At 35.2% G+C, this 19,781-nt stretch overlaps 1 protein-coding gene across 1 annotated transcript; it reads right to left on the bottom strand.

Annotated features, from left to right (window-relative positions):
- Positions 1–969: 969 nt before the first annotated feature.
- LOC116210520 (sugar transporter ERD6-like 7) lies at positions 970–5,000 on the bottom strand. The gene is made up of 18 exons (XM_031544405.1): positions 4,696–5,000; positions 4,533–4,595; positions 4,355–4,444; positions 4,178–4,237; positions 4,002–4,067; positions 3,834–3,899; positions 3,664–3,739; positions 3,500–3,564; positions 3,287–3,379; positions 3,085–3,165; positions 2,888–2,972; positions 2,739–2,782; positions 2,597–2,659; positions 2,287–2,346; positions 2,143–2,196; positions 1,986–2,045; positions 1,674–1,788; positions 970–1,411 (listed from the first exon to the last, which is right to left on the bottom strand). The coding sequence occupies exons 1-18, from the start codon at positions 4,873–4,875 to the stop codon at positions 1,296–1,298; spliced, it is 1,437 nt and encodes a 478-aa protein (XP_031400265.1). The 5' UTR covers positions 4,876–5,000; the 3' UTR covers positions 970–1,295.
- Between the last annotated feature and the right edge of the window lie 14,781 nt (positions 5,001–19,781).

Raw genomic sequence — 19,781 nt, 5'->3', positions numbered from 1 at the left:
ATATATATATATATATTATAATTTATATTAGATTCAAATGGTGAGAGGTAGTGAGTCGGGTTTGTCCGATCTTCAGATACGTAGCTGAGATAATATTCATTGCTTACACAAGACGAAAGCAAGAGTTCCGTGTAAAGTTACTTAGCACCACAGAGTATACACAAGAAATCTTTCTTTTGTCAAGTTGAAAGAAACCAAGAAGAAGAGCACATGGTTGCAAATCTAACAGTATTATTCTATCTAATTTTCCAATACCACCTATGCCAAACTTTGGTATGTTTGATCCCGATCATGGGTTGAATATACAAAATTCGAAATATTCAAGTTGTTTCCTTTGGTTGATTTCAATGGGGGCTGGTTAATTAACAACACAAAACATACATCTCAGTTCAAACAAATTGAAATTGAACTTAGCAGGGCATATCAGATATGAGAAGGATCTGGTGGTGGCTTATATCTCAGGATCTCCCGTTTTCGAAAGAGCGGATCCCCGAAATTGCAGAGAGCAGAGGTGTGAACGGTTGCCGGAACAGCTCGCTGGAAAGGTGCAAGCAAAATGTGGTAATGCAACATTTCGGTTGGGATGCCGTGGATGGGTCCTGAAGGGGGCTCACTGAGGCAGATGAATAGCAGCAGATCTCTGCACGTCAGTGAGCCAATCAGTAGTTTACCAGGCCATGGCAATGGGTGACAGGTAGCTCTTAACAAAGAGGGGCGGGTGAAACTGGAGGGAGGCTGATTGGGTGTCGGAGAAAGTTACCAGCTAGTTGATAGATGTGTCAACGGTTCTGGCATTTGGCATCAGTGCAGCGGAAATAAAGGAATCGGAAGCGGTGGCACCTGATTAAATTGATATATGTTTCTCTCATGATTAAATTGCAGTTATGATAGCCATAATTCTCTAGTGGAGTGTTTAATACGACCTTCTTGTCAAGATCATGTGAACCATGATACCGGAAAACCTTTAAGAAGATTTAACAGAAGCAATAGTCATATACTTGATCGAATTTTTGTCTTTCTACCCATTATTTTCCATCCATAAACGTCAGAGCATGTAACTATGATTCCCGCGTGAACTAGGACATGCTAGAAGCCTAGAAATGCCCCCAACAAATAAAAATCTAGAAACAACATCAAAATGATTGATCATTCCCAAGAGAAGATCCCATGTAACTAAACAAAATCATCTTCCATCTCCCTGAGCATGTGAAAATTGATCAGTTGCCAAAATAAATCCTGTAATGATATGTGATTCCATCGTAAAGAATGATGATGATGCTCGGCTTTCTGTATTTCTATGAGTTTATTGCAGCTTGAATTTGTTCAAGAGTCTTTCCCTTAGTTTCTGGCACCACTCCGATGACAAAGAATATTGCTGCCGCGTTGATTGCAGCATACAGAATGAAGGTACCTGCAAAATGAAAACGAGCTGTCAATTATCCTCTGGAGCAGCAAGCTGCCTTGAATTACCCAAAGAGGAACTTCCCCAACATATTTGGCTTAACGGATATGTTCAAGAGCGGTGTTTGGCATTTTATATGATGTGACTCTTATAGAGATCAGGCTGAAAATTATTTTGGTCAAACCAATTTAGTCACCATTTAACTACTGTTCGTGTTTTAGTACTGAGTAGCCTTTTGTGAGACGGTAATTCGAGTTTGGGTTTCATGTACCGTAGGAGCTCCAGCTCATCAGATAGTTAAAAGTGTAGGACACTGCCCATGCCCCGAACCAGTTTACTAGCGTCGCGAATCCTCCAGCAACTCCCTTGACGTTGATCGGAAATATCTGCAAATGAAACCAGTCATGAAGTGAGGAAAGCTATGTTTGAGGAAGCAGAAGGCCCCGAGTCATGCTTTTGGTAGAATTGCAGCAATTAGACAGACGAGACTCTATTTGGCATTGGAAAAAGCTTTCCAAGTCCGTATTTTGGACAACGAAGAGGACTATACAAGGTTGCAGTTTAGAGTTTCTCCTTTGATTACCTCGGACATTACAACCCATGGAACAGCGCCCATTCCTATGGAGAATGATCCGATATACAGCTGACGATCACAAAGAAGAAATGATAATGAAAGGGGTTTAGATACTTTAACGAAGAAAACAGAGGATAAGTGTGCCTGATAATGACAACAACATTACCAGAATGCCTGAAACCGCGAGGATCGGAACAGCCTGCGCTGCCAAATCATGGACCTGGTTCCAGGAAGCAATTAGTCTTATATCTATTAGCTATGAACCATTTTAATGCAGAAGCAACATGAGTTTGCAGAGTTTTGGTTATACCTTTAAATAGAACGAAACTGCAGTTAGCAGACAACCCATGACCAATCCCACTGCAGAGACCTGAATCACAAAGAAAAAGGTTGTTATAGAGGAAAATTTAAGCCTTATAACTTGCTATGACAATATATGATTGTTCTTCAGAGTTTCTGCAATGGAAACAACGGGCAACCATCCTTCAATTTCCACATATTAAATTATTATAGTCGATAAGATCATGTTATTGGGCAATGGAAATACTCTATTCTCTACATGAACACGGTCAAGACAACCATTACAAATATGCTTGAGGAACACGGTTTCAGGTTTTTACCAGTATGAGGGGCTTTCTTCCCGCTCTATCGACCAAGGCAGCAGCTATTGCTGTGACAACAACCTGCATTTTTTCAATTTAAATGACTGTTCATCAAATTTATCGGAATAGGAAAGAATTAGGCAAACTGACGATGCGGTACCTGTAGGATAGCATAAGTTATGGTTCCAATGCTCGAGGAAAATCCTGAGATGGAGATTACAATATAGAGATATCAGTAAAGACCCTCTTCTGGTATTATCTGTTTCGTCATCAAAATTTCATTGAAAGCGATGATTCTTTTGGCCGAACCTGCTTCCTCGAAGATAGTGGCCACATAGAAGACGATGCCGTTGATTCCTCCAAACTGTTGGAAGACCATTAATCCAACTCCAATCTGATCAACACCACAGCAGGACCCATTTAATTAATAACGAGGATGGGATTTCTAACTGTTATTTTTTCTCTTTCCGAACAAAACAGAGTGGCAAGTATAGGATCTGAATTACAATGACAGCGCGTAAATATCTCCTTTGGAACAGGTCGAGCACTTTGGCTTTCGGGAGCCGTTCAAGAGTTTCGATATAATCCTGCCAGATAAAACATATTTTAACTTTGAGGAAACAATAACCACGATAAATGATAGAAATAGCAGCAACAACAATGATATGGAGAAACAAGAAATGTGAATGAAAAGCTTGTCAATCTTACTTCAATCTCAGCTGCTTCTTCAGATATGTCAGCATCTTCCCCCCGAAGTTTCTGCAGAGCAGCTTCGAAATCCTTTGTCCTTCCCCTCTTTGCCTGCATTGACAGCCAAGCCAAGTCCATCAACATGGCAATATCAACATCTCCGTTGACAATCAACTTGAAGAAAATGAATGTTAAACAAGAACAAAAATTTGTTCAGGTGTTAGCACATACTAGCCATCTCGGAGACTCGGGGATGAGAAAGAGACCAGAGAGGAGAACTGCACACGGGATCAGTCCTGTAAAAGAAAAAGAACTTCCAGAAGTTAGGCTTGTAATTACTAGTTTAGCATATGTTCGTTGATAGCGGAGGAATTTCTGAAGTTCGCGAGTTTCACCCATTAATGCTAAAGCCCGCCAGGATAGCACATTCCCGATTATAAACCATACGGACACTCCTGTACAAATCATCAACTGAAAAGGAAGGAAATTAATTGACATGATTAAGAGGAAAAGAAGATTGTACATTTTATTATCAATCATCCTGAAAGTAAATTGTACAAAGAACCTGATTAACAGCAGTCATCACTCCTCGGAGTTCCTTTGGTGCAATTTCGGCTATGAAGATCGGCACCTTTGCATGGACCAAAAATTTGATTAAACCATGTTCATGGGAAAAGAAGGATTTGGAAACTTATACGGTCGATAGCCCAAGGAGGGGGGAAGAGGGAATCACCACGTAGGAGAAGGCCCCCATCCCATATCCACTTGCTAACCTTCCGATATCCAACGGCCATGGCCCCTTCAATCCAGGAAATCAAAACAATCAAGAAAAATTGTTAAAGTACGGACAAGGTCTCGTTGCTGAGAAAATGTACTTGCAAAACTGCATCAGAATCTGGTGAGTGAGACCTCGGCAAAGTAGATAGCAAGCCATCCCGCGACACAGAATCCACTTGCTGTTCTCATTGCCTGCAAGTGTTGTGCGGATATTTACGTTTTAGATAAGGCTCCACAATCATCTATTCCACAAAAGATGTGCAACATATTTAATGATGTTGTATGCATATTAATTTATGGATTGCTTACCCCTTTCCGGCCGATAAAATCTGCGATTGGTCCACCAGTTATTGCGCCAATCATCGCACCAAAAGTTAATATGGACCCAAACACTGAATACTGTACAATATTTTCCAAATAAATTCTGTTACCCTCGATCGGTGATGACTCTTCAAGCTTCTAGCTGAGAAATCAATATATTTAATACCTCGGCTAAGGTAAGACTGAGATCACTCCTGATTGCAGACTGAGTCGGCGAAGAGTACCCTGCCTAAAGACAAACACGACACACCCAGGAGTAACAATAAGAATCGGGTCCTTGATGTTTTTTGCTCTCCCTTGATAGCAGTCTCATGGTCTTAGTTACTTACGCAGGTCCCAAACGCGAAGGAGCCACAAACTGCAACGAACGTGCTGAAGTAGGCCATGCGGGGATTCCCTTTCCGAGTATCATCGTATGTCTGGTTCTTCTTGGCCAGAATGAGCGGTTCTTGAACTCCGCCAGCATGACTGCCGATCTCCTGGTTTTCAACATCATCTTTAATTGCCATGTTAACACCACTGTGGGCACTGCCTTGTCAGTGTAGTAGTCGATATTCGGGGTGTTTCCGAAGGAATGAATAGAATGAGAGCACGGGTTTATATAACTCTAATCCAGCTCAACTTGATGTTGGGGTCCAGAGATTTCAACTTGCACGTTTCTACTGCTGCATAAATGCTACCATCCATTAACAATAAAACAAGGAGGTAAAAAAAACCGAAGAGGAGAAAGGGAAAGAGAAAGAAAGGGAAGAAAAGGAAAGATGAAGATATTATAGTGTCACGTTTGACGCTTAGGTGGAAGAATAATATCTAGTTGGGGTCTGAGTCAGATCTACATCTAATTTCAAATCTATCCATTTTGTTTTTGTAAGGTAAATTCCTCCGACATTCTGTCTTGTTTTACGAAAAAATTCTTAGGTAACCATACTTGTCACATGAGGCGAGAAAGTGTTGACAAATAGTAACAAATAATGATTGTTAATTATTCGAGTAATTACCATAATTATTTCTAATTTATCACCACATCAATATGAGATAAGACAATTTTACGTTTTCACAGTTTTACATATGAATGCTCAAACTTAGCCCTGGTTTATTAGTTTCCAAAATAACACTGCTCTTTCGGAAATAAAATAATACTAACGTTAACCGTAACTCTGTGATTGTATGGTAGAATTTCTTTCCAAAATATTGGTTGACTATTGATTTATTTTTTAACCAAATATGGAAATCCACCGATCTATAAAGATGATTGTACTAGAAGGTGATTGCATCGTACAACTCTTCTATCCCAATATGCAAGAATTATAGTATTTAATTTATTTTTTCCTTTGTAACCGAAAAAAAAAATTCCAAATTTAATGGCTCTCATTTTTGGATGAAATTGGGGAGAAGGAAAAATTTATAAAATTAAAGATTACAGGAAAAAAAATTGCAAAACTTGATGTAAGACAAATAAATATCCTCTCTTTATCTTATGACAGATATATAATTAGATATTGATATAATCATACTTACAATTGTGGCACAATAACACCCTAAATAAAGAATATCTATATAGCAAAAACAACTCCGAGTAATTTACTTATTACTAAAATAAATTATGTAATTGCAAGTAACCAAGTAATTTACTACCTTCATTTTCGAACCCACCGTCTGATAGATTAGTGTGTGTGTATATATATATATATATATATATTATATCCTTTCTTTTACGTCAGTATGTTCATTATACAACGTGAAATAGGATTACTTGCAAGAATTCCTTTTCATTTTCTTTCAGATAATCAATTAGATTCCATTAATAGAGGTGACCTTGCATAGAGAAGATTACACAAGATTAGCAGAAGATTAAGACTCATAAAATCGATCAAAAAAAATTACCTCTACAACCAAGCAAGGAAATCAGAAGGGCTATCATGTAATCCGATTTGGCTAAACAATCCACAAAATTATTGGTGGGGAAGTATATAATCTCGAACCAAAGCAAAGTGCATTGTAGATATTTGAATAACCAAAAGTATGCTCCGATATTTCCCTGTGAACCAGTAGTTTTAGTAACCATGACAAAAAAAAAAAAGATTCATGGAATTTGAATCAATGAAGAGAGAGGATGAAAGGAAGGTTGAGTTCCAAGAAGAGATTTGGAGGGCCCATCTAATTGTAAGCAATTCAGTAATATTTGAACCTATAAAGGTAGACGGAGATGAGAATAGAAAGATAATGATACCTTTTGAATCTCTAGGAACACCTCTGGTATCCTCAGGACGAGGTCTGTCAAGAGAAAGTCCGTCGGTATTCCACTTGAACCAACTGACAGGTGGAGCTAACCAGGGGATTTGGACACAACTCTTCCTCATATTATACCACCAACTGACGCTCCGTGATGAGCGATAAAGGTTAGAAGTAGAATAAAGATAATCCTCCTCGAAAGTTTTTACCCACTTAACAAGTCGAATAAAAACCATCTGGACCCAACCATCAAATCAATGTATAGCTTAGGAGACATTAAAGTGAACTTTCTAATTAATGGAAATTGTCACTCCCAAAGGGTAGTCCCATTTTCCGAAATAATAGCAAAAGGAATGGGAATGTGCTATTCTGGGAAGTCATTCTTTGACCTTTGACCAGTTGGAGGGTGACATTACCGTTCACATTAATTGGGGAGTGAGTGAGACCTTCTGAAATTTGGGGGAATGACGGTTCCTAGGAAAGAAAAGTTTGGTGAGTGTTACTGTTTATATTTGCCCTGGTACTACTATATACGTGACATATGAATTAATTATAAGCAAGGTTATTCGAAGTTAAACTCCGATGTAGCATTTTTGAAAGCCGCTAATTGACTGAAAGCCTTAAGCTTAACAGATAAATGTCTAGTAATTGATATAGCTCCGTTTGGTTTCGCAGTTAAAATCACAAAAAATTTAACTTTAACTTTAACTCAACACACTATACAATAAAAAAACACATTTCCCAAGTAAAAAATTTTAACTTTAATTTTAACTCAACACACTACACAATCATTTGTCCTTTTCTACAATCAAAATTAAAGTTATTTTAACTCTAAAATCAAACGTAATATTTGCAGATACGCCATTCTGAATTTTTTTTTTGGTGAATGCCATTCTGAACTCTAATAATTTACTATATTCATTAAACTTTCGCGATCTTCGGCATTCTTCCACTACCTCCTCCACTGCCCCTCCGCCGTCAGCGGCTGGCCAAACTTCTGTTGCCAAACTTCATTTCCAGCCACGGCTAAAGGGTTGTCAAATGACGATGTAATCCAGGGGGGCGTGCGTGTGGGTGGGTGGGGTTTTTGGGGGACGTGGGAGCACGGGACGGAGGTTCATCGACAATGTCATCAAAGGAAACTCATTTTTGTGAGTTTTATTTTATTTCCCTTTTTTTTAGTTGTTATTTTGTTTCCGGCTAAAATTGAAAAATTCGGGGTTTTTTTTTTGGTAAGCAAAATTAAGGCTTTTTTTTAGGTCACTTATCTTTTACTTTTGGACATTCAAGTGCCATGTCAACGAGATGTTTACGACATCAACAAAAAGTAACTAAAACTAACAGAGGCTAGATTTGATATTAAAATAGTAGTTCGTGAGTTTACATGTAATTTTCAAAAATTCTTGCAAGATTTGAGAAAAAGTGGATAGTTGGGATTCTTTTAGATTATTTACCCAAATATAAATGATCGCACGTCCCCTTACACATCTTGTACCCGTTAGAACGTATCCAACACGAATTCCAAAGTGTTTCATCTACTCTAGCTCATCCTTAGCCCAAAAAAGTACAAATAATAGCTAAAAGATGAAGGAAAACGTATAAGAGGCAAATGCAATGACTAAGAATAATCAAAAAGGGAAAAGATACTTTCCCCACTGATTTTATGATGACTTATAGCGATGGGGCGACCGGCGTAACAATATTCACAGGTATAATCATATGAGTTTGAACCCCATAGCAGAATGTTTAATTTGAGCTACAGTTACACCAAGACCTAAGGGATTGGGCTCGTCACCATGACTCCAATAAAGTTTCGAAGAAACATTACCCATATGTAATACTATAGTCGAAACACTACTAACACAGGTTTGGTAACAACTAGGGGGACCTCGCGACCCTCCTTAGTTGCTCCCAAGTCTCGAAGGAGACATGAGCTCATGACCTTTCTTTTTATTTAATTATGATTATTATATTTATCAAAAAATAATAATTGTAACTACTATAACTTCTAGGTATAATATTTACACATGTGGATCATAAAATTTTAGATTATCTTTATCTTTGTTTTCAAATTAATTTATATTTTAATCCCTATTAATGCACCTCGTTAAATGCACAATTCTCCTTTACTAATGTATATATATTTTATGGGTTACATATATCGAACGTAGGGGAAACAACCCAAAGGGGTCATTTACGCAGATGAAGACAAATAAAGATGATCCTAGTCAAGATATGTCTATCATATAGAAAACAATAGTGTGACCTGAGATACACGCATAATTAAATATGGTTTCATTTTATAAAACTGTACGGGCAAGAAGTGCGATTTTATGAAAATTATCTTTTATCTTTTGAGTTATAACATTTTGAGTATATAAATTCATTATTAAATACAATATATGTTAATGTTGTGTAAATTATCGTAAAACATGAACTCCACGCTACATGTTACATGTGAAACTCATCTTTCATTTATATGAAAAAAAAAAATTTTAATTGTAATTGATCAAATAAATATAATTAAACTTGAAATTTAAAAGAGAACAGAGAGAGGCATGTTAGTGGTAGGAGACAGGGTGAGAGAGAAGATTAGGAGAAATTGTGAGTTGGTTTGGAAGTGTGATGAGAGTATTCTTGATCACTTTTCTAAATAATTTTAAGTAAATTTGGTGTTTGGTGAGAGTTTTTGAAACCATGATTTGGGTCGAAATTGCAATTGTAAACGTGATTTTCTCAAACAAGTTAATAAGTGCTTATGAAATTTCCTTATACTTATTCAATTTCAAATGTTAATAATTGTATTCTTTTACTTTTAGCAGTTTTAAATTAGTTCCTCCAAACACTTTAACTTATTACGAAATTAACACTTATTTTTCACAATTTTATTTCGGTGCTTCTCCATTAGCAACGGCACTCCCAAATCAAGCCTAAATCTAATGGCTATGAATCATAAAAGTTATTAATAAGTTTAGGAAATGCGGGAATGAGCAAAATTAAGTCCCACAAGTAAAAAAAGGACGAAAACACTTCAAATGAAATGTCGTCCGATTATGCCTGCGATGTCGTTTCCGCAATTAATTAATTTTAATTATTAATTAACTAAAGATGTGATTACGGGTCCGTCAGAATGAGAGGGCAAGTGGTGCCCATTTTCATAAGCGCGGCCTGATTCTTTTTTGGCCTTTTCTTTTTTTGTTCTTTTCCTATCTTTTGCAATGCATTTAATTTTTAACGTACACGGCCCATTATCTGAAAGTCTAATGGATCCCAATCAATCAATATTCGAGCAGGGTCAATCCACTTATGGATAAATCTCTTCAAATCATTGAAATTCCCACCATAAACTCGAACCCGAAACTTTATCTAAGGAGAACAAGTGCCGAATCACTTGAACTAACATATATCACTGCCTTTATTTTTTCTTTTGTGCCATTTTCTATCTTTTCTGATGATTCTTATTTTCAATGTATACCAACTATTATTTGGAAGCCCAATGGATCTCGATGAATCAATATTAGAGGATGGTCGGCCCACAATAGGGTAAACTTCTCCAAATCGTGGGTTCTCTCCATATATAGAAGACTCAAACTTGGAACCTACCTAAAGAGAATAAGTATCGAATCAATTGAACCAACCTAAATTAGTTCCTCTTTTTTACCCTTTTTTTGCCTTTTCCTATTTTTAGTTATATATTTTAATTTTATTGTACATCACATATTATCAAGAAGCCTGATGGGCTCCAACAAATCCAAGTTCGACTTGAGTCAGCCCACTAAAAGTTAAATCTTTCCGAATTGTGGATTCTCTCTGTTCACAAACGACATATATCCAAAACCTTATTTATGGGAAACAAACTAAATTATTTGAACGAACTCGCATTGGCTCCTTTTTATTGTATTTAAGATAACAATTGGATATTCAAAAGAGATGATGGCGTAATGAGATGTAGGATTGCTCTCTTTCAATTTGCTTTGATTTGACTCAAATGATAAATTTTATTTTTTAAAAAATTTAAAATTTATGTTAATATTTAAAAAGCTTTTTTAAAAGTAAAACTAATGCCGAATAACCAGATTTTCTTTTAATCGAATTGAACCATAACATATTAGGAGAAACCTTATTCCCTTATTGGTCTTAATTGTAAGATGAGAGCTGGAATGTTAAAAATACTCTCTGTTTAGGTGTTAAGTGAAGCTAACGAAGGAGAATGGAAGAGAACTAAAATGTTTTGGAATTTTTTTAATTCTTACATCTTTGTTTTGTAAATTATAATACTTTGTGTCCCCGTTATGTGCGGAGATATTTGCAGTTCTCAAATATTTATTAAGATAAATGTATTTTGATAGATAATACATTGTTGACACATAATATATGTGTTTCCGCGCGCCTTTGAGACCCCGAAAAATGGACAAATTCCTTTTCTTAGGAACACATACAATATTCGTCACTACAAAAAGGATAATGGTAACCCCACCGTTAACTACTTCATTTATGAATTTCATAGTAATAGAAATACATGTCCTACCGTCTATATATTAATAAATAAGTACAAAAAAGTAAAGAGTCAATTGAATTAGAGATTGAACGTAATACACATGTTAGTCATCCTAAAGTTGCACCATTGTGAAAAGAGAAAAGAGTGACGTTAATGAAGGAGATAAGAGAAAGTAAAAATACACGAGAAAAGAAAATAGAAAATTTTGGATAAATAGGTAACTAGATACGGTCCGTGCATTGCGCAAGAGCACGAGACATTTTTAAATTTTAATTTACATGATATTCATATAGAATTTTTTTTTTGTAAAGACAACTTTTCTAAAAATTATTTGTAAATTTATATGTTAGCTGGGAAAAACTTTTATTCACAAGAAAATAATTAATGTTGATTGTCAATCAAGAAGTTTTTAATTTTTTTAATATAATAATTAAGTGTCATCATAATTTAGATGACGATACTAGTTCCAAGAGCCAAAAAGACGATTAACAATGAGTTAGAGTTTTAAATTTTGGATAATTTGGCGCAATCACATCTCGCGTCTCGGCTTCTATATATATTATATAATGTTTGAACTTTGACTATTATATTCTTAATCAAATGGTCCATATATTGTTGTTATTTATATAAATAAGTGGTCATGAAAAATAATTATTGACTACAGATTTATCTACCAAAATCATGTAATGTAATTTTTCACCTTGCAGCAATGCGCAGGTCAAAATTTCTGAGTGTAATATTATTGTGCAAAAAGTACATACAATTAGACTTAGAGAATGAAATAAAATAAAATAAGGTAAATAAATATGAGAAGAAATTACACCAAAATAGAACGTCGAATAGTAGGATGATATGATACGGAAGAGCGAATTATATAACTAAATGGAAATGCATGGAAAAAGATTAATTAAGTTTGATATTTTGGAAACTAAATAAAGGTAAAAAATTTTGAAGAGGAAATAAAAGAGGGCAACGTCAAGGAGGGTGTAACACATTGGTGTACGCGTACGCCTGATAATCAAAAGATTGAAAATTTGCTACCGGTTGTATAATTGGTGGTGTCTTTTTATGAGCTTCTTTTCCTAGGCACATGTGCATCCCTTTTAACTCCTTATATTTTTACATCCTTAATTATCTCCTTCCAAATCCATTATTTTGATTTTCAATCCAAAAAAATGGCAGCTCAATAGAAATTTTAGAAGAATTTTTAGCAAAATTAGGGGAATAAAAAGAAGAGCATTAGGAGATAGAGGAATGACATGAGATTTCACTGTTGGACCATGTGGGCTTGAACTTTATAATTAACCAATTTAATAATTTAACGTTACTTTTAAGTTTTAACAGCAATTCTTTCATTGGAAATTCTAACGTCACATGAACTTATGTTATCACACTTGATACATCAGTTTAAGTGTTTAGTATTCGGTTCAAGTATTTAATATATTTACTATTTTTGATGAATTATACCAAATACTAGATACTTATAGTGAAATACTAAGCACTTGAACTAAAAGTACTAATACATGTTACCGTGACTTTGTGTCCTGCTAGAAAGATCCTTATTTTATTTAAAGTAAATAGGCAATTTGGTCCCTGCCTTACATGCGCTACATCAATTGGGTCCTTACGAGATATATTGCATCAAACTGGTCCTCGAATTTGTATATTCACATCAAATTGGTTTCTGCAACATTTGTTTGGTGCCTTGGTTGAGAAATTGCATCGATTAAATCCTTGATGGTAAGTGGCACGTCGACCAGGTCTCAAATTACATCAGATGGGTCCCTGAGTAACATCAATTGGGTCCCGTGACTCTAAGGTATGTCACTGGCAGCGTCTAATGGCTGTTAAGTGTGTGGGACTTATATGATGTAACAGAATAAGTAGTTGATGTAACGCTTTTGAATGAGGTTCGGTTATTACATCAGATAGGTCCTATGTTCAGTCATGTTTTGTGCTTCTCTCTCTCATCTCTTTCTCGATCTCCATCTCGATCTCCCTTGTGAAGTTTCTGTTCATATTATTGTTCATGAAAAAGGGCCATTAAGACAAATTAATCTTCGATCCTCTTCATTTGTTGCTGTATCAGATCTTTAGTTTGGCAGTACGAGAAGGGAGGTGAAGTTTGCTGTTGAGCTTCCACAGCTATTGCAATGAGCTAGGCAAATCAAAGGGGAGAAGGAGGGAAGAAAAATTGGCAGATCAATGCTGCTGAGCTTCCATTAAAATGAATTACTCGAAATACTCAGTACAACACGAAGATGAAGAAGATGACGATGATGGGTTGCTTAGATCAATACCCCATTAATGCGTTGAAGCTCCGAAATTAAAAAAAAAAAAAATTGAACTGTACCCGTAAATCTCAGTTGGGTCGGGGAGGGGTGGCTCTTGCTGGCTAGCTCGATCACTAGTTGGGGCGCCCTTTCCCCGACTCAACCCATATCTCCGAGAGAGATCCCCCGATACATTGAATTTTTTTTTTTAAATCCAACAGAAGAGCGAGAAGAAGAGAGGGAGAAGCACTGAGTAGAGGAGAGGGTCGGTTGCGATGAGCGGGCCGATGAGAACTCTAATGACGGCCGGGGCAGTGGCGGAACAAGTTTAGCAGAGGAGAGAGGAGAGGAGAGGAAGGTAGACCAGAAGGGAGAGAGATGGGGTTTTTCTCTTTTAATTTTATTGTTTTATTTCATCTTAGTTTCATTTGCCAAGTCGGATGCTTAAATGCATGAAGGACTAATTTGATGTTTAGTTGGACCAAATTGATGTAACATCGACCTCTCATTTAACGACATCAACACCTACAACTAACGGAATGTCGTGGATGACCTTATTGATGTGACAAGAGACCCAAATAATGTGATAAATGACGAAACTAATGTATCCATTAGACCAACATGATGCATTTTATCGTTCAAAGGACCAAGTTGATATATGAAGGACCTAAATGATTACAATATATACCAAATTAATGCAATTATTTCAATAAAAGACCCAATTGATGTATTAAGGAAATATTTGATGCAAATTTCAATTTTGAGGACTAATTTGATGCAATAAATTTCTCAAGAACCCAATTAATGTAACGTATGTAAGTCAGGGCAAATTGTCTATTTACTCTTTCTTTTATATAGGACAATTGAATGTATTTATTCATTATACATTTTTTCCACCTAATAAGACAAGAAAAGAAAGCAAGGAAGAGTGAGAAAAATTTTAACTCAATTTCTTACGTAACAAATAGTATAAACTAAATATATTATTCAATATGTTTACCGAGAAAATATTAATAAAAATAATTCTTCCAACAAATAAGACAAAATTGACTATTAGACCTTAAGGGCTTGAACACCATAATTGACCATTATAACAACGTGATGTTACTTTTAACAACAATTCTTTCTATTTTAAATAGTACAATTGAACGTATTTATTTTTAGTGCGCACACTCATTTCCGAAGTCCAATAATCCCCATACTAGTTCAGTTTAAATCAGGCCAACTACTAAATGGTAAAATTCTTTCATAGTGGATTTTCTCTATTAAAACTCAAACTTAAGACATTATTTAAGAAAAATAAGTATCGAATGACTTGAATTAATTGATATTGATAATTGAATGTGTTTATTCATACTCCGATTTTTCCATCTAATAAGACAAGAAAGGAAAGCCTAGAAGAGTTGCATAAATTTTTATTCAATTTTTTGCATAATAAGTAGTATAAACTAAATATTATTTAATAGGTCTACCTAGAAAATATTATTAAAAATAATTATTCCACCAAAAAATAAAAAATAAATATTGGACCTTGAGGGCTTGAACATTGTAATCAACCAATTTAACAACATGATGTTCCTTTTGACAACCATTCTTCTATTTTACATAGGGCAATTGAATGTATTATTCATAATCCGATTTTTTCTACCTAATAAGACACGAAAGAAAAGCATGGAAGAGTCAGACAAATTTTAACTCACTTTTCTACGTAATAAATACAAACTAAATATTGTTTAATGTCTACTTAAAAATATTATTACAAATAATTATTCCATCAAATGAGACAAAATTCACTATTGGACCTTGAGGGCTTGAACACTATAATTAACCATTTTAACAACAATTCTTCTATTTTAAATTGGGAAATTGAATTGAACTCTAGTATCCAAAAGCCCATAGTTCTCCCTACTAATTCAATTCGAACCGAGTCAATTCAGCTCTCTCGGCATGATTTTCTCCATGCATAGGACTCGAACTCGAAACCTCACTTATGGAAAGTAAGAGTCGAATCGCTTGAACCAATTCACATTGGTAATTGAATGTATTTATTCACAATATGATTTTTCCACCTCATAAGACAAGAAAGGAAAGCCCATAAGAGTCGGATAAATTTTAACTCAATTTTCTACATAATAAATAGTATAAACTAAATATTATTTAATATGTCTACCTAGAAAATACTATTAGAAATAATTATTCCACCAAATCAGACGAAATTTGCTATTGGACCTTGAGGGCTTGAACATTATAATTAACCATTTTAACAGCATGATGTTACTTTTAACAGCAAATCTTCTATTTTAAATAGGCAAATTGAATGTAATTATTCATAATATGATTTTTCCACCTAATAAGACAAGAAAGGAAAGCATGGAAGAGTCAACGAATGTTAACTAAATTTTCTACGTAATAAATAAAAACTAAATATTATTTAATATGTCTGCTTAGAAAATTTATTGAAAATAATTATTCCACCAAATAAGACAAAATTCACTATTGGACCTTGAGGGCTTGAGCGCTATAATTAACCATTTTAACAGCATGATGATACTTTTAACAACAATTCTTCTATCTTAAATAGAACAGGTGACCACCCTAAAATCAGGAAGTTCAATAGCTCTGACTAATTTAGTTTGAACCGAGTTGATCCAACTTTCGAAGGGTGAATTTTCTCTATTCATAAGAGTCAAACTCAAAATTTTATTTAAGGAGAACAAATGTCAAATCACTTAAATTAATTCACTTTTATAATTGAATGTGTTTATTTATAATATGATTTTTCCACCTAATATGGCAAGAAAGGAAAGCCCGAAGGAGTCAGATAAATCTTAACTCAATTTTCTACGTAATAAATAGTATGAACTAAATATTATTTAATGTCCACCTAGAATATGTTATTAAAAATAATTATTCCACCAAATAAGACAAGATTCACTATTGGACCTTAACATTATAATTAACCATTTTAACAACATGATGTTGCTTTTAACATCAATTCTTCTATTTAAAATGTTGACTTATTTTCGCAGATTCGATAACTAGTGGGACTACCTGTGCACTTTTATTAATTATTTATAATTTCTCTTTCATTGTATTAGATCATGAGAGTCCTTTGTAACCGAAAAAATGGGGCAATTGAATGTACTTATTCATAATGCCATTTTCCCACCTAATATGACTAGAAAGAAATGCCCGGAACAGTCAGACAAATTTTAACCCAATTTTCTACGTAATAAATGGTATAAACTATATATTATTCAATATGTCTACCCAAAAAATATTACTAGAAATAATTTTTCCACCAAATAAGACCAAAATAATTAAAAAAAACATAAGAGGGTTGCATAACGGCCTTAGACATCTCATGCTAGGTGATATAATTAGAGCTTCCATATCCCACTTCTGTGTGCTTTAATTTTTTGTTTGGACTCTTGCCCCTTCCCTTACCAGGAAAAGAAAAACTTTAGCTAATCTCTTCCTCAACTTTAGAAACCATGACAAATGCGATTTCCTTATTATGGATAGCTTTTATATACATATACATATATATATATATATATATATATATATATTATATATAGCTCAACTTCTTGGCAACTTTTTTTTTTTTGATGAAGTGTCGTTAGCTTATTGAAAACTGTTAATAGCTCTTAAATGATGCGCCTAAAAATCCTCCTAATTTAAAATTCCAATCACATCAATTGCATAACAATTGAATATTGTATAATTACAACTCATACCATTATAAATAGAATCTTGAATTAGAAAATTTTTTAATTTAATTATTAAGAGAATATAACAACACTCATTTTTTTTTTAGTAATTAGCAACACTCATATTTATATAAATGTTGGCCTTCTTGCACGTAATTCTTTTTGGAATTTTTGGGGAGATGGGGTTGCCCAGAAGCATTAAAGGTACAGTCCAAGTACAAAGACAAAGAAAACATGAAAAGATCGCAACTACAGAAAAGACAAGAAAAGATCGCAGAGATTGGGTGTGAATCATCCTAGGGTTTGAGATCAATTAAAAAGTCCCATGTTAGGGTCGCCAGCTACCAGTCTCCCATCTCCAATTCTCAGGGCGACTAGGCGGCGAGCCGCCAGCTCCCAATCGAAGCTCTAATTTCTCTAGATAATCAATGGTTTGCGTAGCTTCTTGGAAATTTCTTGAAAGCTATGCATACTCCATGTATTGTTGGCCATCCCATTCACAAATTAAATTATAGCTGAATTTGAGCTCTCAAACTGAAATTTCTTGAAAGCTACCCCAAAGACGAGTCTTGCAATTGAGCTGTTATTGGGTAGATTTTATTATGTAGTAATTAAAATTTTAAATTAATTAGAGGTAACATAATTTTTCATCACTTTTTTTGTTCATATCATAAATATCAATTTCATTTATGGTCTAAATAAACGAAAAAAAAGTCATACTTATTATAATCATTCTGTACATAGTGCTGGTTTCCTCTAATACCCTATAATTCCAGCACAGAAAAAAGAACTTTCTATTAATGTGAAATAAAAAAAAATTCCAGCCCTTTTCCCACTAAGAGTTTCTCTTGATCTAGTTTTGGGAAATATCTTGAATTTGAAATCTCTCACCGACGAAACGACATATCTTTATCATGTGATTATGCTTTTTCTTTTTATTGTTTCATTTATTATCTTATATTTCACTGTTATAGCATCGGATGATTTCATCATTGAACGAATATCGATATTAAATAAGTAAGATAGATTATCAAATGCTCTAATTTCATGAAATTACTTGTAGATTGGAGATCCAGCGAGCATATTTGTCACAATTTTCCAGTTCCATACAGAATTCTCTACTTAAAAGCTTTCATCAGTGTATTTAAGATGAATAAGTTTAAGAGACTTAATGCGAAAAAGGAAAAAAAGAAGAAGATGGAAATTGATTTTCGAAAAGCAAATAGGACCCATTTCTCCGTTTTCTATTCATCGTCCGTTTAAATAGTTTTGGCAATCTATAATAACACATGATAAGGTAGGGAGTGCCCGGGTAGCATCGAACTGGCCACCCGTGATCCCCAAAAGCAACCAAGAGAAACCCCGAGCCCATAATGTGAGCCCAGCATCGAGGTCACCATTACAGATTCACCAAGCCCCTTCCACTAGGGATAAGGCCCATCGAGCCCTCCCCCAAGCCGGGATGCTCAACAGGCCATGCCCCTAGGCTCGGCCAGCCTCCCCTGGACCCGGAAGGCTCGACGATCCTCCCCACGACCGAGAGGCTGGTCGGCCTCCCCATGAAGGGAGACATCTATACATGGATCGTCCCAAAAAGTCGCCCTAAGCCCTTTTTGTTATAGTGATGTGATAATATAATATATGATTTATTTTTATAGAGATAAGATGTTGGACCCACTGTTGTAATTTGAGAATACCAAGTGTTTCGATCAGAAATGTTTCCCGGGAAATGTTAACCATGCCTGTAAAATGTTAGCCCAAGAAAAATTTTCCCAAGAATCACTTCCCCCAAACGACATAAAATAGGTGGGAAAGTTGGAATTTTTCCCGAAAAGTTCTAACTTTCCCGCGATCCAAATGCGTACTTTTTCTCAATGCAATCATGGGGATTCTCATCTTGTTAATTGAGACTTATCTCGTTGAAGCGTGGGCTTGAGTTTAGCTTGCAAATGTATCACTTTATACATGTGAAAAACTATAGCTTTGAAAACTATCCATAAAAATTAACGTTGGCAATTTAAAAAAGAAAAGGTACCATTATTCAATGAATTTTAATAGTTTGCACGAATTCTGAATTAGCACACGGTTCAAATTTTAGGTCAATCTCCCAGCTGAGCTAAAATTACACAAGAAAACCTAGTACCTATAAGACATGGTCCAAATAAATATCGGACCCCAATTTGATGAGGCCCATCATGGTTGCATCCGCAATCCTCCTTCAAGAATTTCAATCCGAATTGCTCAATTAATTGGACCTGGCCGAATGAGTTCTGTAAAATCCTCTGTCATGTGCATGGATGCTCCAGTATCGAGAGCCCATTTCGAGTTCTCATCGATAAGAGTTGCCTCACCTGCCGATGCTTTTCCTAGCGATCTAATCCGTAATGGTTATTAACGTGTGAGTCCACTTGCTTGGGCTTATCCTCACCTGGCTGCTCTTCCCTCATTGTTATGTCACATTAAAACTCCGATCTCAATGGAACCAATGTACGAGCCTTGCACTGGTACCGGACATATTAAGATGCCCATCCTTCGATACTCTCGTTCAAGTTACGAGAAAAAACATCCGGTATCTCAGCATAATACACTGCAACAGTCAGCACAATAATCTTTCCCAAGATAGTAGGCACTTGTATCTCCGTTATTGAGCTTGAGAGATAAATTCCCATGGCAGGAGAGACATACTCGAACTGACCCAA

The sequence above is a fragment of the Punica granatum genome, chromosome 6, assembly GCF_007655135.1.
Source record: "Punica granatum isolate Tunisia-2019 chromosome 6, ASM765513v2, whole genome shotgun sequence".
Classification (NCBI taxonomy): Eukaryota; Viridiplantae; Streptophyta; class Magnoliopsida; order Myrtales; family Lythraceae; genus Punica; species Punica granatum.
Note: the sequence above shows the minus strand (reverse complement) of the source record. Positions and strands in the feature narration are given on the sequence as shown.

Excerpts from the sequence above, each read along its gene's own strand:
- LOC116210520 (XM_031544405.1), bottom strand. The coding sequence starts at position 4,875 with ATGGCAATTAAAGATGATGTTGAAAACCAGGAGATCGGCAGTCATGCT. Across the intron at positions 3,740-3,833 it reads TGATGACTGCTGTTAATCAG|TTGATGATTTGTACAGGAGT; the intron begins GTTCTTTGTACA and ends CTTCCTTTTCAG. Across the intron at positions 3,166-3,286 it reads AAGAAGCAGCTGAGATTGAA|GATTATATCGAAACTCTTGA; the intron begins GTAAGATTGACA and ends TTTATCTGGCAG.